Here is a 24,853-nt window from a genome sequence, read left to right as displayed (position 1 = left end):
TCCCATAATTACTTGTATGAGAACCCCCTTCAAATATATTCTTTATTAGATCCTTACAATTCTTTTTTTTCTACTTTAGGCCATAGATTTACTTAATATTTGTGAATTTGATTTACTCGTTCCCAATTTTAAAGTCGGTACTTACATACGAAGAGACACATAATTAATTTATTCATTAAAGTTTTTTCATTTGATAGCTTATATTTCAGAAATCCGACTCTCGAAATGTGTCTTATAAAATTCAAGTCAAAGCAGCTATTAAGTGGTTGTTAATTTCCGCTCTAGCCATTTTTTAAATTAAAAAAAATTTCAAAGCATTATAACCACGTGAAATTTAAAGAGCATAGTGGCAGGTCTGAATGAACACATGGAAATGTCGATATGTTTGATGTGTTTGTTGATTTTTGGTTAAATTTTCTCTTTTCTTTGTTGAGTGTCAAGCTATACTTGTTGGCTGCCTGTAGAAATCGATTTAGATTCACATCGTGCTCCTCTTTTGTATTTCCACAAACAGTTATATCATCCCAATAAGCAAAGGTCCCTTTCAAGCCTTCTTTTCTGATAACCCAGTCAATGGTTCTTTGAAAACTCGATACACCATGTGTTACTGCGAAAGGTATTCGACAAAACTGATTAAAGATTTCTATTGGCTTCAAAAGCTGTATACGGGCGTTCGTGTTCGATTATCGGAATCTAGAGACATGCGCTTTGGAGGTCAATAACGCTAAAGATGCTATACTGTGCCACTTTGTAACAATCTCTTCTATTTTAGGCAGTGGGTAGGCATGCAAGAGTGTATATTTGTTGATTGTCAACGAATAGTCTATGGCCATCCTCTTTTTATGGTTCGCGTTCTTAGTTATTAGTACCTGAGCGCATAGGTGACTGACTCTCCTCAATGATGCCTTGTTCAAGAAGTTACTTTACTTCACCGGCTATAAAATTTTGATCTTCTAAGCAGTAGGTGCGTTATCGTATAGCGAGGTTTACAGTCAGAGGTAAAGTTAGAAAACAATGGCACAGCAGGGACAGAGGCTTCGCGACGCAACAAATTTTTAGCTTCCTTTGGTCTGTAAAACTCTAGAATGAAAAGCAGGCTGAGAAGGTCATGGCCTATATCAATATCAGCACAACCTTTGACGATTAGTAAATCTCCGTTTTTATATGAGTTTTCACCTAACTTCACGTTTTGACGAGTAACACCAGTAACCTGTGAGGTCAATGAAAGAGAAGCCATTGGAATCATTTGTTGGCAGATGTTTCCTCGAATGGGCCAGGTTGGAGGTCTTCATTTATGAAACTAACGCCGCTGTCGGTAAATCTACGCATCTGCTCTGAAACCGTTGATATACGCAGAAACCACCGCTTTTTTTAGTGATGTTGGTGCTGCAAGCGTGATGCAAGCGGTTTCGGTACTATGCCCACAATCTTCAGCGAAGCTGGTGGAAGTTGTATGGGGTCGAGAAACAGATGTGTAATATGCCTTTTTGCCAGATTTAAGGCAGTTTCCTTTGAAGGCATCGTCGATTATGTAAATGATCTCCACAAAAGAAGCATTTATGGTGAGTCTTGTTGTTGAAGTTTGTTTTAGGAGCTGAATCTGCAGTCGTTTTGGTAAAGGGTATCCCTTTAGTATACTGGTTGTTATCATAACTAGAAGTAAGCTGTGCTTGCCTGCATGCACTCACAGCTGGTAAGTTAAGATATGTGAATTGCAGCAATCTCTAATAATAACGCCTTATTGTAAGCCTCGTCAAGCAAGACTGAGGTTTTGTAGAAGACGTTCGCGAATTTTGGGTGATACGATTCCAGCGATAAAGGCCTCCCTTATGTTGTCTTTCATACTTGTTTCGGCAACAGATTTAAATCGCATTCCTTGGCTAACTGTTTGAGAGCTTGGAGGTATGAGTCGATGGTTTCACCTGGATGTTGGCACCGAAGATGACGTGCTGTGATGATATTCTTAAGCTTGAAGTAAAGCACATCTAGAGCTGTTAATCGCCGTAGTATAGTCGTGCAGTCACTGATCGAGCGGAACACACTATGATGATAGAGAAATATGATTTATCAACAACTGGAGTTTCGTGTCATCTGAGACTGCCTGCGCATTAGGGAAATGCGGGGCTCGTAGAACTTAACGAGGAATCTCCATCAAAGCGATCCGGTCTCAAAAACTTTTCCATTTTAATGAATTAAATTGAAATAGAACAGGAAATGCCGCAAAACATAGCTCGAGGCTTTAATTTACTTAAATAGTACATACGACAGAACAATAACAGAGAATCACATTGCTGTCAATATTAAAGATTCGAATTACAATAAACAACTATGGAGTTCTATCGAAAGAGTCGAACTTAATATTACAACGGAGAATCATATCAAACTTCTTACATTAGTCGTGACCTTAAAGCATTTTCAATTCAATCTAAAATCATTAATGATGATTGAAAAACGAAAATTGGGTCCGTTGTGAACTGAAGTCAAGAGACGCTATACGCCGATTCTACATGTATGCGGGTTGCCAGGCATATCAGACGGGTTTTTTTGCCAAACTAAAACAAAAGCAAGAATATCAACATCGACAGCCGAACTTATATTTGTGAAAGAAAGCACATGCTGTGTAATTAATAATTATCAGCTAGGTGTCCTTTATTTTGAATTGCTCAAACCATTACTGGATCTCCCTCCAGAAAGCATGAATGAGATTGGACAAAGTATCAATCGCATTCACTCTTTGTGACCATAACAAGACTATTTTTGTTTTCTCTTCGCATTTCTTTCGCGGTTTCGCATGTCTGTTGCGCCGCTCAAAACCTCTTTGTAAATGCTGATTTGGCAAGCTATCTGCGCTAAACACAAGACGTTTACGATTATCACTTTTTCTGGTTGATGGCATGGTTTGCATTCTCTGAGCATACACAATGCAACATGAATACCCTCATAAGGTAAAGAATTCTTCTAACGCTGTATCCAAATGTTGCCGGAAAAATGAAATACATAGATAGGGACAATCAATTTCGAATTTTTGATATAAAAGTACGGAAACTTTGTAATTTTGTTTTTAAGTAGCTTATTTCTGTCGGAAAGCGGCATTGTTGCAGTGCTGTGTTCCGATTTAAAGGGCATGGTTGCTTAACGTCTACGCCTCAGTTTGATTGACACAAGATTACACTATATATAAGACGTGTTCCTTGCATGCCCTACGAAGTGTCGCTCTGGTTACAGGCGATAACTTACCAAGTTATGCTCCGTTAATAATTACTAAAAAACACACGTTTTTAAAGTATAATGCACGTTGTCAGCAACATCTATTTTAGAATATCATGCAAAAACAGAAGGAGATTGACAGCGGTCAGCGGCCTGCAGGTTATGCTAAATTTTGGAAATAGGGAGGTTTATATATATAGGGCAACTTTATATCTCAAAAACCCATATATGAAACGTGAATGAACTTTTGTGTTACTAACACAAATTATTAGCACCACCTTCAGAATATTACAAACGAAGGAGACGGGAAGACAAGTTGTAACATAATTGTGGTCTAAAATGCCACAATTACGTGACATATTAAGGAAAATCAAAAATTAAACATCATTGTCTGTGTATTATTATTTTATTTCTTCGATTGTTAAATTATTAACACGTCTTTGGTTAAAACTTCAAATTGATTTAAGAGTGCTTAATGAATTTTTAAATATACATTTCAATTTAAATCAAGCAATCATTATTTTATAGGAGTTTGTAAAATTTGCAATATAAAACTTATATTATAACATACTTAATACTATTAGTATTAAACTAATATTTAATAAAATAATTACCGTTTGAGGGCATACTTAAAATATATTATACATGCTTAAAGTTTATTAACAAGTAAAACTGCGTTTTGGAAGGAAATGTTGGTCATAACCTAGAAATATGAATTATCCAAATTATTTTGTAATTCATAATCAATACATAATGTGACTAAGAGACATCCCACTTTGCGAAAAAATCCGCGTATATGTAATTCAAAATTCTAATGGTAAAAATGGGTAAAACAAGTTGTGCAAAACAAAATACGTCAGAATATAATATAATGTCCATTTTAAATCCATTGATGAAATTAACATAAATTGTGAGAATTACAACTACTTGAACAATTTTCACAGTGCGGGCTCTAAGTTTTAACAAACCACAATAACTGCGGATTGATTTGAATATTTTAGTGAGTTTCTTATGTTAATTGTACACATAATATCGCGCGGTAATGTCTTGCAGCAAAGGCTTACAAAACACGTTTATGGATCTACGAAGGAGATCATTATGTATCGTGTGCCGTTGGTGACTCGAAGACCTTCATGGAAATGTGTCAAGCGGCCGGGATGCATAAGCAGCCACCCGGGTTTGGTATTCTTTACCGAGCAATTGTAGCGAATGAAATGACATCCACCGCCTTCATAATCTACGTCTGAAATTAAATAAAAATAAATTTATATAGGAACGTTCTTTACGCTGTTTAGTGTGCGGCACTTAACTAAAATCTAGGCAGTGAATAATTTCTAATTGCTTTAGAGTTATCATGGTACCGGTTACGGCTACACAAAATTGCAAATTCATTCAAGGGAAATTGTATATTATTTCATAACAATTTACCAAATTAAATCTTTGAGATGTCTCTCGATACGTTCAAAGTTTATATAAAACGTAAGCTTACAGAAAAATCCTATTATAATATTAAGGACTACTTAAACGATAAAAAAGCTTGGGTGTGATGTGCTCTAGCTTCATAGCTTAATATAAATTTACTGGAAGATGGTGATAACAAAAAAAAAAATTACCCGGCTAAGTTTGTTGTGGGCTCTTAGACCAGGGCGCGTTTGGAATCCTCGTAGCTTTAGATTTAAGTTGGCGAACGAAGTTATCACCATCCCTTTACAAATATGTAAACAAATATGTATGAATGCTTCATAAGTGCCTGTGATAGGCCTACATGAATAAAGAAATTTTGAATTTGACTACTATGACACAGCGTCTTTACTAAGTTAGAACGAGAGGTGGTCTAGAAAACCAAAATACCAAGTATGAAAACAGTTTCTGAAGTAAAACAACGCGTATCTGAAGAAATTGGTTATTGACAAATTTCTTAAATGCGAGAAGTTCGGCCGTGCGCTTAGCGGGAGTTTCTTGCTTCGCTGTGGATAACCGAGTCAGGAAATTTATAGGCGAGAATTCACCACTTTTAGCTTAACTGTAAAGTTTTGATCATCACCGTAAGGTAGACAGTTTGTCGGTGTTTTATAGGAGTATATCCTCCGTTGAGTATGTTCAAAAACCATTCGATCTTATTCCCTCTTATCTCTTATACTATTAACATCGAAAACTCGCACGAAGCAATTTGCACCTTCTATTTTTATAAGCATGGCGGGGTTTTGGAATACCATTCAGACTTCTGTGTTTCCTAATTTACAAACTAAGTATATTTCAAACAAAAGTGAATAATTATAAGGCCATAAGGTGAGATTGTGGTCAAGCGCTAGTCTTTTACCATAAAAGGCACGGTGGAACGATTTTTTTTTTAAACTTCCTGATATACATACAATGGGTAGCTATTTATACGGCAATCAAAGGAGACCCTGAAAGGAGGAGAACTTGAAACAGACCTATCTCGATTTTTTTGCTTTATTAAGGAAAGGATTATTCAATCGACGTGAGATGTTATATCAGATTCCTGTCGGGTCAGGGTTGTAATGTCATCAGGCTGCGAATATTCTCCTTTAAATTTACTTACTTGGGGTATTCAGTGCGAGGTTGATAGTGTAAGTTGAGGAGTCGTGATGCGGTCTCAGTGAGGGCTGCTCGTCAGGGCGATAGCGAACGACGAAGTTCATGAGTGACACCGGAGGCTAAAACACGTTTTATATCTCTGTTTATTATCTTTTAGCAAATTCTAAAAATATATCATACTTTTGAAGTATTACTTTGTCTGTTTTTATTCGCATAATACCAACACTTACTTAAGCCAATAGAATTTATGATCCATTCGCGTTAAGAAAATAGTAAATCGTCATGGTAATAGAAAAGTTACGATTTTGCTGTTTTTATTGAATTTTAATTCAAAAGTTCTACATTACAAAAATGTTCTACAAAAGTAAAGTTGATGTATTATGTAAAATTTTAGTAACTTACTTATTTTGCATGGCTATAGTGAGTAAGTACTGCAAAGTTTTACTAGGATTATAATTATACTACGATACTATTCAGATTCGCCATCCTTCTTGATGAAATATTTACGCACACTCCACAGGTAAAGTGAAGTAGGATTTTACATATTAAAAATCAGGTTATCTAAGTGAATAAAAATCAAACACAAATTGAGTATTTCATAATATATTTCAACTGGCATGGCTAGGCCGATGTAAATAGACGACTAATTATTTTCTTAGCGCAAATAAACTTCAATACATTCCTGACAGTTGTTAGCTGAAAACACTTGTAGTGTAGTGAAGTACCGGAGCTGACCATGTAATAAATAAAATTGATGCATCAAAAATAGAAAATAAACTTACATTGTGATAATATCCGATGAACACCCGTTCTTGTAGAGGTCGAACATAGCTCTTCAAAATATAAAGCCATTGCTTATCCAAGCCTACTTGGCTCATGTGAATGTCCCTAGTGGGTACAGCTTCGTACCCGCTTTCGAGTCGCTTATCCTACGAACAATATAACTTATTAAACCAGCTCAAAATTAAATCTATATTTATAAAACAAAGTCGTGTTAGTTACGCCATTTATAACTTGAGAACGGATGGACCGATTAACATTATTTTTGATTTGTTGGATTTCTGTTAGTCCGGAATAGGATAATAGGTATTAAAATTCAATATTTTTTTTAATCAAATAATTATCTAGCCGTTCATTAGTAACAAAACATAACTGACAGCGCACGTCATGTTGTTGTCTATAATTCTAAAGCCTAATCGTAAAACTTTTGATGTGACCAATAGAGAGGTACATTAATCCGGTAAGATGAGTTTCACGTATTGTACTTTATAAAGACATTCATATGTAAAATATATTAAGGCGAAATGAAATTCGCGGGGACATCTAGTAAAGTATATGAATGAAAATAAATATTCAATGAATACAGACAGTAAAGTAAGTTTTACAAACAATTAGTTCAGTTCTAGTAGCAGTAGAGACAAAGCTCGTCCGGGGAAGAACTAGCGCCATGTTTATTTTTGCCGCGGTCTATAAAAATTTAACTCGACACTGTATTCTCTTACACTATATTCTTTTGATATGTAAACTGTTTTTGGGAAAATATCCTAGAACGTAAGTCCGTCACATCGATTGGCTGCATTTATTCACGCATGTGGTGTAGAGTGGCTGATTTTATTTTTATTGGTTATTATCCTTGTGTTTGTGTTATGTTATCACGATTTGGTTTGTGTGTTAAGTAATTAAAAATGGCTGAACTTACAACTTATTGTATCTATACCTTTTGCGAATACCTCACCCGAGTTAAAAGACTGACAGAATGCTTTGAAGTGTTAGTTTCTGGATCTAGCAATCAGCTATCACTTTGGAGTTTTATCATCGCCTTCAATAACGACGAACAAGGCAATTCCAAAATAAGTAACGCGTAATCTTAGGAGATTCCTAGACATGCCTTTTTTTATTCCACCACAAATTAGCCCACTGCAATCTCACCTCGTGGTAAGTGATGATGCAGTCTAAGATGGTAGCGGGCTAACCAGTTAGGGAGTATGGTAGTCATGCCCCTAATTGGTTTCTACGCGACATCGCTCCGTAACACGTCTTTGTCGGTAAGGAGGTAACTAGGCCAAAACCTCCCACCAGACCAGACCAGGGAAAATTCAGAAATTATAAATTTCCAAATTGCCCCAGTCTGGAATCGAATTAAATTCATAGCGGTCACCGTTGTGCCAGGGAGGGCGTCAAGACCTCTCACCCATCGATTTTCACTGGGCTATGATCTAGGAAGAATGAAATGCCTAACTGACGCTGACGCAACGTAAATTATAATTGTTTATGTTTTTTTTCTTTTCTTTTTATAATTGTTTGTATGTTGCGGCAATAGTTATTCTGGTCGATAAATCCTATCAATGTATGTCTGAGAAATCTGGCCCTGGTTTCCAAAAAATATAACTTTTAACATCTGTCAAATGTCAGTTTAGGAGTTCCCTAAACTTAGGAACAATGGTTCAATGTTCTTAGCCCTAAGCAGCCTAAACATGACATACCAGTAAAACAATGTCCATAGTTAAAATTGCGCATAGCGTGTATATACATATATGTCTTGAGTTTTTATCGACCATCTGGTGAATTTGCATAAATTCGCAAAGAGATGACATGAAAAATATGTGGATATTATAATGGAATCGATTATTAGATAAATGCTGGTTTATGTACCTATCTGATTACGGCTAGGAAGCGAAAACAAATAAACTACAGCAGCAAAAGATGTATCTATCGTTCCACAAGTACGAAGACAAGCACCAGTGTCCAGACGCCACCCTGCTGGGGTTTGAAAAAAAAATGATACCTGATTAGATCCATCACTCCATTGTCCGAATGCTTCCATAATCTCGATCCATTCCTTGCAGAACCGCAGTGTCACCATAGGGAACCAATAAACATCTGGGCATGGCTGAAAAAGGATATCACGTAACCAACTTTGCAAGAATTCCTTGATGATGAATGACTTCCTGCTTTTATTTTGTCCAAACTATTATAGTTCAAACAAAATGAATGCTATGAAAATGATGATGATAACTTCAGCTCACTCATGACGAAACAAAACTCATCATTTTCTTCTGTTGAATTAAATAAGTTTGGAGTTCAGGGGGTAAGGAGTACAGAGTAGTCGGTCCAAGGTCACCGTATCCATGCCAGGTTCAAAATATGTCAAACACCATAAAAGGGTTAAATATATTTATTCATGAATTCAACTACTACAATATTAATTTATAATATAGTTACTAATGACTAGAAGCTTAAAATGTAAATCAATGATTACATGCCATAGAAACAATGGACGAATCATGAAAAAAATAAAAAAAATTCAAACTAACCTACATTTGTTTCTGAAAGAAACATACAGTCTCAAATGTTAACGAAACAGTCTTCGATTTTTATCTTAAAAAAAATAGTTAAAAGATCTCAAGAGTGTACATTTGTACGCAAGAAAAAAGTTATACTTCTTTGGATTCTTTTTTTAAGCATTCAAATACATTTTAACTTAAATTGTGCGAATAGAAACTTAAAACAATTCTCACTCGAGACATATTTATCTTATGCTACGTATTGGCGCGCAAACTTTGTTTTATTCGGAAGTATTCACTCCCATCTGACCTTCTTAACTTCTACATTATCATTTTTTTTCTGTTTTATATGCGCTGCAACACCTTAAATAAATCATTAAATCTAAAACCTGATTATCCGTTATATGATTATAGTATTAGTTGTTTCAAAAGAGGTCTGATTGAGATGTCTTGTAAGGATTGCTTAGTTTACGTTCTTGTCCCGTTTATCCTTCTCATTATTTTTTACCAACTTGATTGTCATGTGACTACTTCGCGGCGGTTTACCAACAAAAGGTTTTTCTTGGCGGATTGGCCGTTCTACTAACGAACGTGCACCAAAGGGCTTCCGAATAAAATTTTCGACCCATTTCCAATTCACCTTGAAATCACGCGCAACTACAAAGGTTTCAGGGACTATTTTTCTACGGCTCTGCTGCTTTTGGTTTTGATTCCGCAGACGTTCCTCGAATATCAACTGATACATTTGTTCATGTGACGTTTTAAGATATTTCATCAAGCAGATACTGTAATACCACGTTCTAATGTTCCACTCCGCCAGTGGCCGCACGTACGTATTGAAGAGTGGGATTGTAGACGTCATGACACGTAGTTGTTTGTACGCCATCCAGCTGTGTAGAATCAGTGTTTTGAATTTACCAAGCTGAAAATAGGAATAAACTTAATTATTTTACCTATTCATCATACGTAGCATTCATTTCCTTCATTTAAAAACTCTTGACTTTCCGGTAGGTTACGAACGAATAAATTCGGAGGGGGTGTTAATTACACTACACGTATTATTGTTTAGCAATATTTTAATTCTTTATTCTAGTGGTAGGAATATTATTGTTACTATGTTCTGCTTAAGGAATATAAGAATCATATATTGGTCACCTACTAAGTCATGATGAAATTATCCTGACGAATATAATTGAGGGTAAAGTATATGGAAAGAGTGGAAGAGGACGACCGAGACTGGATTTTGTGGGACAAATGAAATGAAAAAGTTGGGATGGGGGACTTATAAAGAGGTGAAAAAGATGACCATGGATAGAGAGTGCACAACCAGAGCTTAGCTCTTAAATGAAAGAAGAAAAAATATCTTTACCAGTAAATTATAAGTACCGGCGTGTGTGTGTAGTTTACTATAACATAATTATGTGTCTGAGAATTAATTCCTTAGAAACCAATATGTTCAGTATACAAACCAATATATATGTATATACAAACCAAAAAAAAAATACTCAGCTGTTTTGTGTGCATGCGCGCAAATATAAAGTAACAAAAATAAAAAAAACTTAAATAAAAAAAAAACTTTACTTACTGTGGTAAGTCTGTCAAAATTTGTAAAAATAACCTTGCTTTTCACGTGTGCGTGTGTGTATGTATTCACCTATACTTAGTGATACCTAGTAATACAGTCTCACTATACTCCGACGGTTCACTGCTTTTAACATGTATGTTTATAATCGTTATAAAAATACTATTCATCATCAACATCATAAACCACAGCCTATTAATGTCCCGCTAGTGAGCAAAGGTCTCCTCTCCAATAGGAGGGACGGTTTTAGAGCATAGACCCACCACGCTGCTGTAATGCGGGTTGGTGGCTTTAACGACTTTTGTCACAGGCCGACCGACGTCTTAACGTGCTAACCAAGGCCCGGGGTTGACAAAAACAATACCTTACAATTTCGGGCCCGACCCGAGTTTCGAACCCAGGAGCACGTGATCCGTAGTTAAATATGCTAACCACTAGATCAACGCGTTAACGCGTACGAAAATACTGATCATAAGTGAATATATGGACAAAATCAGATCCTTTGTGTATGTATAAGATGATCATCTCAACCCATGGACGTCCACAGCTGGTCTTATAAAGATATTTCTACCCCTTCGAGTCTTGCTCTGTTTATTTACAACAACTCGTTACCATTTCATGTTTTTGAATGGCATATGAAATAATAATCATATAAGGTGTTAATTCGAACACGTGACGCTTATTTTTATTAATTTTTTTATGTGAATAATACCACCAGGCGTCTTAGTATTAAAGCATTTTTTTTTAACAGTCTATAAAAATCGACTGTGACTTAAAAGGAGAATGCCGGAAAACGGTTTCGTTTGGTGCCTCATTTAAATTGGTATCATAAATTTAGTTTTTATTTTTTAAAAAAAACCTCTCAATTCCCAAGCCTTAACTTCGACGGTTAGAAAATCTTTTAATGACATAGATTATTGGTTCTAATATATTGTGAACAGTACCATCAATAGGTAGGTACAATAATCGCATGTGTCAAAAATAACCTTAATTCACGAACTTCATTTGCATGTAACTCTGAAATCCGGCGAACTAGAGTTTTAATGTTTTTGGTAATGTATTGTAATTATTAAACCCTTCAAAATGAGATTCCAAGAAGGCATCTTATAAGTACTATGTGAAACCGAATCCCATACTACATCCGGCATTCTCCTTTCTGCTCTGTGTACACTAACAACTTCATACGACTAACTGCACTTACCATAGAATGATTGCGTCCGTCATCAAAGCTGTCAAAATACTCCGCGTGTAAATAGCGTTGCTCCCAATCCTCCTGATTATCCATAACCTGGTAGATATCCGGGTTTTTGCGGCTGACGTCATAGCTCTCCGGGTTTATAAGATGGCCGAGCACTTTCTCATTGCTCACATGCATCATTACGCCCTAATGGACAAAATAAAAAATAGCTATAAGATATAGAGCAAATTATTTTTTTTTTTTCATTTCGCCTTCAATGGTGTACTGTTTACGCCATTGAATTAAGAACATAAAAATCCTCATTCAGCCATTATTGTGTCCAAAAACAGTGAAAACGCCCCGGGCACGTCACGAACTTTTTCCCATTTTCACATTTTATGGTTAACGCTTAGAACATTAGAGATAAAAAAATCACTGTCATCTGCTAAATGGCAATAAGTGACTAGATCGAGAAACCATTCTAAAGTGGAGTGGTTTTTGATGCTTCAATATTAGTCGTGTACACGGTTTCTGTAGGTTCTTAATTCTGTCGTTTACGCTGAGCACGTGTAATTTTTTTTTTCGGATGCGATTAAAAATGCCATCTTTTGTACCAATGTTAAATAAATTAGTTTTAAATATTTTGTTTAGCAGCAAATGTTTATTAACTGAAATAGAACCGTTTAAACTCGCTACACGCAGAAAACAAAAGTATAACAGCATACATGGTCACGAAGTTCACTGCAGAAAGCCATATCTGCATCAAGTTCGTCCTTCAAGTAAGAAACCTCCTTTAGTGACTCCTTGCGGAATAGCTCCATGTTTATCAAGTATATATTTGCAATGAATGGAACATTCCAGATTCCGCTGAAAAAAAAGAAAAGTAAAATATATATAAACTATACAATATGTATAAAGTAATGTTAAGGATACATAAAGTTCGATATATTTTATTTGCCGTTATTAATTTAAGCAGCTTCTTTTGTATCACACTAACTAGATGATATTACCACTTATTTATGTTAATTTTAATCTCTCATTAAATAAAACTGTTTCTCTTGAGAATAAAATATCCTTAAAACTACCTAATTTTAGGATTTTTTTTTAGGTAAACTGGACATCATTCATTGTGGTTAAAAATATAAAGTCAAAGTCAAAAATATCTTTATTCAAGTAAGCCATAAGTGGCACTTTTGATGCGTACATAAGAATTACACAGTAGTGAGATGATGGCGATAACCACATTCGTAAACTTAAAACTAAAGCTACGAAGGTTCCAAACGCGTCCTGGTCTAAGAAGAAGCCCACAACGAACTAAGCCGGGTGTTTTTTTTTGATATCACCATCTCACAATGTCATTTAAAATTATTAGAAGAGCAACCTGGTTAGAGCAATAATTCACACCCAAGCTTTTTTATCGATTACGTAGTCCTTTAATAATAGGACTTTGCTATAAGCTTACGTTTAATTACAAACATTGATCTTTTTAAGAGACATCTCCATTCAAATAAGTATCCTACAGTTTAGAAGTTTCAATGGAATAATACTTGTTGGCCTTCAGCAAGCCACTTCAGAATCAATTTTCTTTATATAACCAAGTGAATCAATCAACAATCGCTCGCCCCTCTGAACAAATTGATGCGTCTAGAATTTTCTCGCGCCTAAGATAAAAACTTCTAGAATTCTTATTTCGGAATGTATTCTTATTTTCCTAACGGAATAAAAATAACATCTTTTAATGTATTTTTTTATAGCTGCAGCATTAATATATTTTTTTTATAATAATGCTTTATAATCTTAGTTTTAAATCAAACCAAAATGTTTAAAATCTGTTGCCAGTCTAGTGTCTTATACCTACACTAATGCATAGAATATAGAAGCCCCTCCAGTTTAAAATACTAATTTGTGTACGGAACATCATCAGTAACCCAATAACGTTCATATGCTAAGCATAGCCGCATGATATCTAAAAGAGGAAAACCCTCTACCCATAACCCATTAAGATATGCATCGCAATCAGTCGAAATAGTAAAATGGATTTGTCTAGACAAATTCACACACGAAACTTAAGCATTTGACTAGGTTAACAGCTTAACAAATATTCGGCCAACGATGATAGATGAACTTTTGTAAAACAAAAACAGTCATATAAAATGTCGAATTTAAAAGCTTAACGTGTAGATTTGTATGTAAGTTTTACGCTACTTAAATTAATATTTTGTTAATCTCAGACTATTTTGAATATATAGCGACATCGTAAATTATTCAAACATGGGATAATACATATTCTTAGGTAACGGCTGCGTATACCAAGCGCAACGAAGGATTTTAGAGAAACTCCCGAGCGTAGCATGGGTGTTGCATCTAGAATTCTGAATTTAGGGTTTAACTGCGCCCAAGACTTTCACACCTTGAGATATAATATATATAATAAGCTTACCTTAGTTCAAGGGTCACGGGGGGGATCTAGCGTTTGAAAGATACGCTATCAACCTTCGAAGCGAGGCAGCAAAATTCAGATTACGCAAGTGAGAGGGAAGGCAACTTCTGCCGAAGCAAGATAGCAACATCAGAATGAACAGCATTTTCTTCGAATGCAGAAACACTTTTATGGCCCGAAGACTCAGTTCATAACGCGGACAGTACTACCTCGATCGTTTGAATCGCATGTTAGGCCGTTAAGACAATGCTTGAGACTAATAAAACACCTACAATTATGCTTCTGCGTGAGTGCTGGAACGGTGAGAACGCGTTCCAAGACTAGGAAAATTTACTTACAATCCCGTTCCATAACATGCCAAGACGCGTATATCCTATGCATCAATGACACCACAGGTAATTTAGAGTGCAGTGTACAAAGTGCATAGGAAATGACATTGAATAACAGAAGGGGAGACAAGAGTCCCGATTACCTTGTCATCAAGCAATCGGCGACTACCGCAGTTGTTATAAAACTCCCGCGAGGTTTACACCTTGTCCACATTAACACCTAACCATGTTGATGAAAATTGCTATCATCGGCACTCTACTGTTCCTAGCTTCGGTGTGTGAAGCCCGGCGGAGCCGAACCAGATCCAGAACAAAATCCAAGGTAACAAAATCTTCAAACTAAAAGTACTTGCCTCAATACATGAGTTTTTTTTTAAGTATAAAAAAGTCATGGCGACAAATCAAATTTGGCCTTTTCTTAAGTTTATTTTTGGGAACGAACAAAAACAGTAATTACTATAGAGAGCTTTTTTAATATACTCTTATAAACAATTAAGACGAGAAACGAAGTAAGTATTAAGCAGAATTAATACATCTGTGAACGGTAATGGCCAGTAGAAAAAGTTTTTAAACGTATATTTTTAATTATTGCGGTGCAATGTTGCTATTGGGAAAATATGAATGGGTAAGTCAGAAACAGTTTTTGTTTTTTGTTGCATATTGTTAGTACAAAAACTATAGCCAAAGGCTCTTATGCTCCCCGTACTTGACTTATTTTTTAAATACATAAAAAGCATCTCGAAAATATATTTCGTCGCGTTTGTCACTTTTTATAGAGCGAGACAAAACTTCATAATGCACAAAATATTTGCGACAATTTAATCCGCACCGCTCCGCGTACAATTTTTATCATACCATAGATGTTTTAACCGCGCGAATTTTAAATCGCAATTGCGGTTGTCTCATTAAAATAAATTTTATTTTAACGCTACCATAGGTAACAAGCGTTTTACTTTTCGATTTTTTTATACAGAAACTTGATCCCATAATTGTGCTGGGCGCGGATTTGTCATTGTGATTGTTGTATGTGTTTAATGATATCTATAAAATAATGTGTAATCATGGTAACAGAATAATAAATCTTTAAATAATAATAGTTTGTTATTTTTGCTGTTTACGATTTCTGTTTAAAAAAAAGAGACAAATATTCGCTTAGCGTATGTTTACATGAGATTTATATTATATTCAATAGTAAAGCAGCCCTGACTTATATTCTTAGTGAATCTACATAAGTTATATACATAACTTTCATACAAAATGATAGAGAAATAATTATTTCAATCGGTTCGATCCTGAGATTTGTATTTGCCTACTGCATGTGTTGGGATGAATGGCGAATTTAGAAGTTAAATAGCTGCATCTGAGGGGCTAAGTTACATTAAAACCATCAAAGGTTATTTTCGCAGGTACAAATTGGACTGCCTATCACCGGTAAATACAGAGACCCTGAATCCGACCAGTACTACAATAATAATGATGTAAGTTTTTCACAATGTTTATCGTACAACATTAACGAAGCTTTGACGAATGTTAGAAATTCAGGAGACGATGCTGTCAAGGAAGTACAGGTCAAACAGAACATTGCGGCAAACTGTGCGAAATAACAATTGAGTTAATATCCGCTGCTGGGCAAAGACCTCGCCTCTTACAGCAGATACCCAACGCGCTGTTTCAATGCTGTTCAGCGGTTTTTAACGATTTCATTACCACATGTTCGTGATAATAACGATCTCATGTGCTCCTCGATTCCTCAAATGCTCTACGATGAACGAGGGTGGACAATATACTCAACTTATTCTAGACAAATAAACTCAACACTTGACCGCCCAGAAACCTGAACCTAGGACCTTGTAATCCGTAGTTAAACATGCTAAAATATACCAACTAGGTTTCTTTATTCCTCTATGGTAACGGAATCTTGTGTGCGAACGAAATTAATTTAGTGACGAATATTAGCATACGAGGATTGTGTATTTTTACGTCATAAAATTTGATTAAGAGTGTTTGTATTACGATACGAATTTATAGAGAGGGCTTTCCTTTTATTTCTTGAATAGAAATCGTGATAGGATAGAATTTTAAACGTTTTTAAAATTCATCACTATGAACTTTGAAACAAATAAATATTTTCAACAACATTTTTAAATCGGTAACAAGTAAAATGTAGAAAGTTACTATGTATAGATACCTTACCTACTTCTTATTCCTTTTTATATAGTAGCAAGAAAATACCAGTAATTTTCTACATTTTACTTGGCACCGACTTAAAAATATTGTAGAAAACATTAATTTCTTGCTTTTTAGTTGTATAACAGAGTCGGTTCTTTTTAATCAAAAAATTTTTGTTACCACCATCTGCTTTATTGTGTCGAGCATAAATTGCTTACCTACTATATAAAAAAAATTAAAAAATACAATTGAGAACTTCCTTTTTTTTGTAAGTCGGTTAAATATTTCTTTAGCTTGGCCATCATAATGTAAATTGCTCCAGATATTCTCTTTCCTGCCTACTTTTTAGTGCCTAACGTTAGTGTTTCGGTTTTTTTAATAATTCCACTACAAGTTAGCCCTTGACTGCAATCTCATCTGGTGATGCATCTATCTATGGTATGGATGGTAACGGGCTAGCCTGTTAGGCGTAGGGCAGTTATAAATAAAATAACAAACCCATAACCCTAATCGGTTTCTACGCCACGTCGTACCGTAACGCTAACTCACTAAGCGGTACGTCTTTGTTGGTAGGGTGGTAACAAGCCACGGCAGAAGCCTCCAACCAGACAAAACTACTCGGTTACTATTGTTAATATTCGGGCAAAGATTTTAAGATAAGGTGATGGAAATACATTTTTTCCATATAATAAACCCTGTTAAACTCAATGTTGATTAAACATTTTTAGGGCGCGAAAATACTACTGGCTTCCCACTTTGACCTTGAGTACGTTTTGGGGCACAAAATTGCCTTCCTCTGCACCGCAAAAGGATCTCCACGCCCTCATATCACTTGGTTCAAAGACGGAACTGAAATATTCGCACATCATTACTTGCACGTAAGTATTGTGTTAATATTGAGTGAAAGGGTAGATAGATATTTGTGATTAGGGTAGTTTATTTTAGTATTTAAGGGGTAAACAACCTATTTTTTTTTTAATTAAAAATTATGTTAATTGTTATTTACAAATAAAATGCTGTATATCCGTTCACTAGGCGTACGACCTGACATTTGTTTGTTTACATTTTGTCCGCGGATAAATTGGCCGCACTATATACAAGCTCAAAACCAAATACATTTTTTAGAATATTCATTATTTGGGTTTGTTGTAAAGGCGAGTGTGCTTCGATATCGGTGCGAAAAATGCGTAGATGACATACTTTGGTTGAACTGACTTGATTGTGCTGAGGCTTAAATATTTAACTATAATGATTTATTTGGCGATACTTTAGGTTAAGCCTTAAAAACTTTTTTTTTTATTCCAGATTCACGAATGGCTTATCGGTGAGGACCGCGTAAAGTCCAAGATCGAAATTGACCCCGCCACCCAAATGGATGCAGGGGTGTATGAATGCACAGCCGATAATATGTACTCGATTGATCGGCGTTCTTTCAAGACCGATTTCTCTATTGCATTTGATTAACTTCATGATATATTATTCAATCCCTTTAGTTTGTAAAATATAGAATACATAGAGCTGTAGACAGTTAAAATTTGATAAATAAATAAATGTAATTCGAATGCAACACTTTTATTTGCTATATTAACTGGCGCAGCGTCTTAAAATTTATCACAAAATCAGATATCCACCCATTACCGTAAACGGGCCTACAATGAGAAGGGTTTAGGCCGTAGTCCACCACGCTAGCTCAGTGGAGAGATTCTCCTGCTTTTCGCGGAGTAAAGCAAATTAAGCTTAATTTTCATAGTTTAAGTTCATATTCGTTAATATTCATACCTATAGTAATATGAATGCCATTACAAGTTGTTTTTTATAGTTTTAAGAATTTATCATATTATATACAGGATGTTTGGTGCATCGTGTGCCAAATCGAATCTGATGATTGGAGGGGTCTTTGGCTATCTCTTCAGCCCTCGTAAAAAAATCTTGCTCAAACGGTTTTTTTTATACTGATTTTAAATTGTTTTTTTAAAAATTGTAAAAATTCTACATTTAAATTTTAATAAAAAATAAAGTTGTTAAGTATTAATTAATTTTCTTTTTAATCTTTAATTTGTAACGTTTTACGCTTCTTTTGAAACTAGAATTACACGCCAGCAACATCTAGTTTTTGTTTTACAGCCCCGCAAAGTTTTTTTTACGTAAAAAAATAAGCTTGAACGTCAACTTTCGGTTTTAATAAAAAAAAAACTAAAAGTGATCATGTTCTTCCAATTTTTTTAAAACATCTCTGGACTGTCCCCTTTCTAATGGTGTGCAATATGCCATGAAAAGTAATTAGTAACATCACTAATTTTCAAATTTTCTAAACTTGGTCGCAATTTTCTAATATTCAACAGGTGAAAGAAAAACAAGGGTTTGCGTAAATAACACTCACAATTCACAAGGCAGATGACATTTTCTGTCTCTTTCATAAAGTTATACGCCCGTTGTTCGTTTAAACAGGCAAAAATAGTTTTTTCACTCTAGTGAAGCGAAATCTATCTTCTATTCCTTTCTTGCATAGTGCAAACCTGTTTGAACCAATCGCGAACGGGCCCCGCGTCGCGTCGACACGGCGGCCATCTTATTTTTTAGTCGAGACATCACTGCCTCTGCTGCCTAACGTGTGTGCTAGCTTACTGTACTCCACGATTCTTTTATTTAGTTTTCGTTAAGTTTTGTTGTTTTTTGTTACGTTTTATTTACTTTTGGTGTTATTGTTAAACTTTGTTGACTTTTTTGTTGTTGCAATGACGACATACTCTAACGAGGAATATGCGGACATCATAATGGTTTATGGTGCAGCCCGTGGTGTCGCTCGTGCAGCGCAACGACTTTACCAGGAACGCTTTCCTGGTCGACGATTACCTGGCCGCAGAGTCTTCCAAGACACATACCGACGTTTACGCGAGACTGGGAGTGTCAATTTTCATGAACCAAGGGGACATGTTGTGCGACATAATGTTGAAGTGGACGAGAGAATACTGGCACTTTTTGAGGAAGACGACACAAGAAGCATTAGATATGTGGCGGCACAACTTGATATTTCAATATGGAAAGTGTGGAAAGTCCTTCGACAAAACGAAAAATATCCATTCCACGAGACTCCGGTTCAAGGTACGTAATTTAAAACCTTTGTTTGACGTTGCCTTTGTTTAGCAGGTATCCATAATCTTCTAGTGCAATTAATTACTGCTCAAGGGGAATTAAAAAGATTTTTGGTTGTTGCAGGTCTTGAGGGTGGCGACTTTGACAGACGAATGCACTTTTGTCGGTTTTTGTTACACACAGATGTGGATAATCCTGATTTTTTAAAAAGAATACTGTGGACTGACGAATCCAAATTTACCAGAGAAGGGATTCTTAACTTGCACAATTTACACCATTGGGCACCGAAACGGCAAAACCCACATGCCAAAAGACAGCAATCTTTTCAAAGACGGTTTAGTGTGAACGTTTGGGCAGGAGTGATTGGGAATCAGGTAATTGGACCGCACTACCTGCCTGATAACTTAAATGGCGATAATTATTTAGAGTTCCTGCAAAATGATCTGCCGGAATTATTGGCCGAGGTGCCCGTGTTTAATGAAGATGTGCCCATAGTATTTCAAAATGACGGCTGTCCCGCGCATTGGCGTTTAACTGTGAGGGAATACCTCGATAATGTGTTCCCCAATTCGTGGATTGGGCGCGATGGGCCTATTGCATGGCCTCCACGTTCCCCAGACTTAACTCCGTTAGATTTTTATGTCTGGGGACGTGCCAAAGAGCTAGTATACGCCACAGAAGTCCCAACGAGGGAGGTACTAATACAACGCATAGAAGCGGCCTTCGGTACAATTAAGAACGAAATACGGCTTCGGACTACAACTGTAACAATACGTCAAAGATGTCGGGCCTGCATTCGAAACAGGGGTGAACAATTTGAGCAGAATTTGTAAAAATTATGAAATAAATGTTTCAAATGCAATGTATTATTTTTATTTCAAGTAAAACCTACGAAATTTAAAAATTTTACCTGCTTGTGAGTTTTATTTACGCAAAAACTTGTTTTTCTTTCATCTGTTGAATATTAGAAAATTGTGACTAAGTTTAGAAAATTTGAAAATTAGTGATGTTACTAATTACTTTTCATGGCATATTGCACACCATTAGAAAGGGGACAGTCCAGAGATGTTTTAAAAAAATTGGAAGAACATGATCACTTTTAGTTTTTTTTTTATTAAAACCGAAAGTTGACGTTCAAGCTTATTTTTTTACGTAAAAAAAACTTTGCGGGGCTGTAAAACAAAAACTAGATGTTGCTGGCGTGTAATTCTAGTTTCAAAAGAAGCGTAAAACGTTACAAATTAAAGATTAAAAAGAAAATTAATTAATACTTAACAACTTTATTTTTTATTAAAATTTAAATGTAGAATTTTTACAATTTTTAAAAAAACAATTTAAAATCAGTATAAAAAAAACCGTTTGAGCAAGATTTTTTTACGAGGGCTGAAGAGATAGCCAAAGACCCCTCCAATCATCAGATTCGATTTGGCACACGATGCACCAAACATCCGGTATATATTTTTTTAATATATTATGGATTTCCGCGAAGTAACGCCTGCTTCTATCCAATATGAACGTAAACAACATCATCATACTTTCTGTTTCAGTCGATTTTTGCGAATAGACCTTAATCAATTTCGCAATGACCTACCACACAAAAAAAACCTCAAAATCACAACATTTGATAGTAAAATCCAAAATAAGGCCGAATTGAGAACCTCCTCCTTTTTAAAACCGGTTAAAATACACATTTTATTGAAGCCACCAGTCGGTTAAAAATGGAAACGCCCTAATCCTGAAAGGATTGCAGTAAATACATTAAAAATAACCTGTCACCTGCCACACTCGAGTGATGATCTGATCAAAGTCACACAATAATATACTCACATGATTTTCCGGTTGACAATGTCCATGTAGTCAGTCGATCGCGCGTAATAGCCGGCAGAGTTGATGGCGCCCCAGAAGTTTGACCATGATTGTCCCGTCCGTAAAAGCAGTGGTGCGACAACATCGTAACCAGTGGTGATCAGGTAGCGCAGTGTTGATGGATCCACGCGGGAAAGACTGTCTATTGAAAGCAGGTAGTCGCATTCGGTATTGACACACCGGCCCCTGTAAAAGACGGTAAATATGTTTTTTTTTTTTTATTCATCCTAACAGTTAAGATTTGACAACCGCCGAAAGGTTTAGAAGTCAAAGCGAAATATTTTTTCATTCAAATAGCCACAAAGATGGCACTTTTGATGCGTGCATTACATGTAAAATATGACATAGAACTGTGTTGATGGATATAACAAAACTAAAACTACGAGGATTCCAAACGCGCCGTGGTCTATGAAGAAGCCCACAACAAGTTTTTTTTTGTTATCACTATTTGTAACTGAGGCACCTTAATTTCGAAATTGCCCCAACTGCATATTGACTTCTTCGAAAGCTGTTTTGCAAAGTTTGCCAGTTCTAATATAGGGTTGCAGGTCAAAAAAGACGTAATTTTTTTTTAACTAAGAAATTGTAGCCACGGCAAGTATATGAATGTGTAAATCTTAATTATACTACAAATGCAAAAACAAATTTTGGTGAGGATGTATGTATGCATGTTTTTTTACCCTTTCACGCATAAACTACTGATTGTATTTGTCTGAAATTTGGAGTTGAGCTGATATACACCCTGGAATAACATAAAGCCCCTAAAATAGGCTCCCGCGTGATTCTTAAAACTGACTTTCACGACGATAAGCTATAAGTATCCTTCACGATAGCAAACTTCCTCAAAATTAGATTTATACTAGGTGTGCCACGCAATGTTCCACGCCATAAACACGTATTTACTGCATACACGTAATTGCAATAAAGAAATACGTGAAACAATTATGCATTGCGGTTAAGCAATTTTTCAATCCCAAAATCTGCGTTCAGTCAGCCAAAAATGGGTGTGTACTTGATGGCATTAACAGCAATTCCTTTCCTAGAATCGACGCGTTTGTCAATTTTACTTTACACTATACCTTGCCTGTAACCTTGACAACATACAACGCAATATGTAGACTAACTAACCTAGCAAATAAATGGTATAATAATAGTAATATAACTTACTTTGCAATGTTTCTAGCTTCTCCTTCAGAAATGAAATCTGAGGGTTTGATGCATTTAGCACTGAGATAATCAACAGAATGTGCCCGGAAGAAGTCATCAATATCTGTCCCGTGATATTCTACACTGTTGTGTAGGTAAAAATGTATTTTGTTTTTAGGATAGTCTATATCGACGAGTTGTTGCAGGAATTCCTCCATGAAAGGTGTTGTTTGTTCAACGAACACCGCTATCATAACGGTCGGTAATTTATCCTCCTGGAAACATAGCATTGTGTTTGAAATATGTTTTGTCAACACACGTTTATATGGTCGCGTAGATTTCTGGAAAGTCTTATGTGGTTACGAACGCACCGCTACATTTTACTGTATCCTGCTAATCGAAATATAAAGGTGACGCAGTTTTGGGTAAGAAGAAGGCAGAATACTTCTACAAATATTGTGTAGAAATAAATAAATATACGAAAATATACACGTCCTCATCTAGCCCCAAAGTAAGCTTAGCTTGTGTTATGATAACTGATGAATACTTTTATGAATAATATACATAAATACTTGTAATGTACATATAAACACGCAGAAAAACACTTTCATCACACAAACATTTTTCAGTTGTGCGAATCGAATCCACGGTCTTGGACTCAGAAAGCTTATAATAATTAATATATCAAATAAAATTTATATGAGGCTCGTTTTAAAATCTTACATTATTTACTTCAACGATTCTATAGCTCCCATAACGAGTACAGAAGCCGTGTGGTGATAGATTAGAAAATATGTATCACCCAGTGGCGTGCACTTCATACATGCACAAAGCACTGCATACCCTAAAAATTTTGTATTACTCATAAAAGGGAAGGATTTTACCATTTTATGCCATTTTCCTTCTTTATTCATACCCTGGTCAAAAACCCTGTGCACGCCACTGGTATCACCACCCTTGCTCTTGCCGCGGATGCCGTACGAGGCGATTAAAGGAACACAACAGAGAACAGTCTACTGCGATCGCCCGTCTGCCCAGCGTAATGACTGTGGATTAGTCCAGCAGTGGACTTTCGTAGGATTTTGAAGTCGATAGTGCCCACATAAGTAAATATGTTACGTTTATATTGCATAGTGTATTATAGTATGCTACGTGCTAGCATACTATAATACACTATAATGTATAATTAGATATAATAACGGTATAATTAGACAAAATCCATATTACACCTCATAATCTTTGCGTTAAATATGAGAACTTTTATGACACAGTTGTGAAAGCTTTATATATGTTTTGAATTATGTTTTAGATGAATACTCACGTTGAGCTCAATCCGTTTTTCCTCACACAGTGTGCATCCGTCAGTAACTGACCAGGCGTGATTCAAGTAGTTGGAGAAATGGTTTAAAGTTATTTTGGAAGGTCCATTGCCGTGGACGATAAGAGGTCGTGCGTTGTTCAACAGATTTACTAAATATGGGCATTCCGTAGTTGAATTTGTTATTAGCTTTATGTCCGCTGTGAACACACAAATTATTAAAAATCAGTATTGAGATCTGAGCGAGCGGTTATAGACTTATGGTTAGCGCTTCGGACTACCTTTCTTGGAGACCGAGTTCGAACCCCCGCATGCACCTCGCCCTTTCGGAGGTATGTGCATTCTTAATTTAGGTAATTAAAAATATATGTGTATACATATATACTACGACAATATATAGATCCCTTTTACAGAAAGGCTGGTTTTAAAGTCACGCTGACCGTCGGCGCTGAGGACTACGCGCGTAGCTCTCAGCGCTTAGCTGTTTGCGGCAACTCGTTTTAGTATCGTGCTGAACGTCATGGAGTACAGATATGCCCAATCAAATGATTGTTCGAATTGCTGCCGTGTATTTTTTATGGAAAAAGAAAAGACTTCAACAACAACGAAGAAAAAGACTTCAAGTTCATCCACTTATTTCTGAAAGATTGCTAGTGGGGGCCTTTGTTACATTGTTCAATCAG

The 24,853-nt window shown here is 35.8% G+C and overlaps 2 protein-coding genes across 4 annotated transcripts in view; one reads left to right on the top strand and one right to left on the bottom strand.

The window, feature by feature from the left end:
• Positions 1–3,677: 3,677 nt before the first annotated feature.
• The window catches only part of LOC120636052 (procollagen-lysine,2-oxoglutarate 5-dioxygenase), a 41,483-nt gene continuing 20,307 nt past the window's right edge, over positions 3,678–24,853 (bottom strand). Inside the window, exons 5-13 of one of the 3 annotated variants that reach the window (XM_039907320.1) lie at positions 24,174–24,370; positions 22,874–23,127; positions 21,668–21,892; positions 12,535–12,676; positions 11,834–12,016; positions 8,552–8,656; positions 6,549–6,695; positions 5,771–5,885; positions 3,678–4,450 (exon numbers count right to left, since the gene is read on the bottom strand). In XM_039907320.1, the coding sequence (XP_039763254.1) occupies positions 4,281–4,450; positions 5,771–5,885; positions 6,549–6,695; positions 8,552–8,656; positions 11,834–12,016; positions 12,535–12,676; positions 21,668–21,892; positions 22,874–23,127; positions 24,174–24,370 (1,538 nt within the window). In that variant the 3' untranslated portion in view covers positions 3,678–4,280. Of the gene's footprint in view, positions 4,451–5,770; positions 5,886–6,548; positions 6,696–8,551; positions 8,657–9,085; positions 9,973–11,833; positions 12,017–12,534; positions 12,677–21,667; positions 21,893–22,873; positions 23,128–24,173; positions 24,371–24,853 lie in introns of those variants that run through there. The other 2 variants (XM_039907321.1, XM_039907322.1) reach the window with 2 other exon arrangements.
• Positions 14,755–18,277, top strand: LOC120636054 (immunoglobulin domain-containing protein oig-4-like). Its single transcript, XM_039907323.1, has 4 exons — positions 14,755–14,900; positions 15,985–16,056; positions 17,476–17,625; positions 18,053–18,277. The coding sequence occupies exons 1-4, from the start codon at positions 14,805–14,807 to the stop codon at positions 18,209–18,211; spliced, it is 477 nt and encodes a 158-aa protein (XP_039763257.1). The 5' UTR covers positions 14,755–14,804; the 3' UTR covers positions 18,212–18,277.

The sequence above is a fragment of the Pararge aegeria genome, chromosome Z (genome assembly GCF_905163445.1).
Source record: "Pararge aegeria chromosome Z, ilParAegt1.1, whole genome shotgun sequence".
Classification (NCBI taxonomy): domain Eukaryota; kingdom Metazoa; phylum Arthropoda; class Insecta; order Lepidoptera; family Nymphalidae; genus Pararge; species Pararge aegeria.
The sequence above is the reverse complement of the archived record's forward strand: the minus strand, read 5'-3'. Positions and strand labels throughout refer to the sequence as shown.

Bases quoted from the DNA above. Each gene is read 5' to 3' on its own strand.
- LOC120636054 (XM_039907323.1), top strand. From the start codon at position 14,805: ATGTTGATGAAAATTGCTATCATCGGCACTCTACTGTTCCTAGCTTCG. The intron at 14,901-15,984 runs GTAACAAAATCT...TTATTTTCGCAG, and splicing joins GATCCAGAACAAAATCCAAG to GTACAAATTGGACTGCCTAT. The intron at 17,626-18,052 runs GTAAGTATTGTG...TTTTTATTCCAG, and splicing joins TCGCACATCATTACTTGCAC to ATTCACGAATGGCTTATCGG.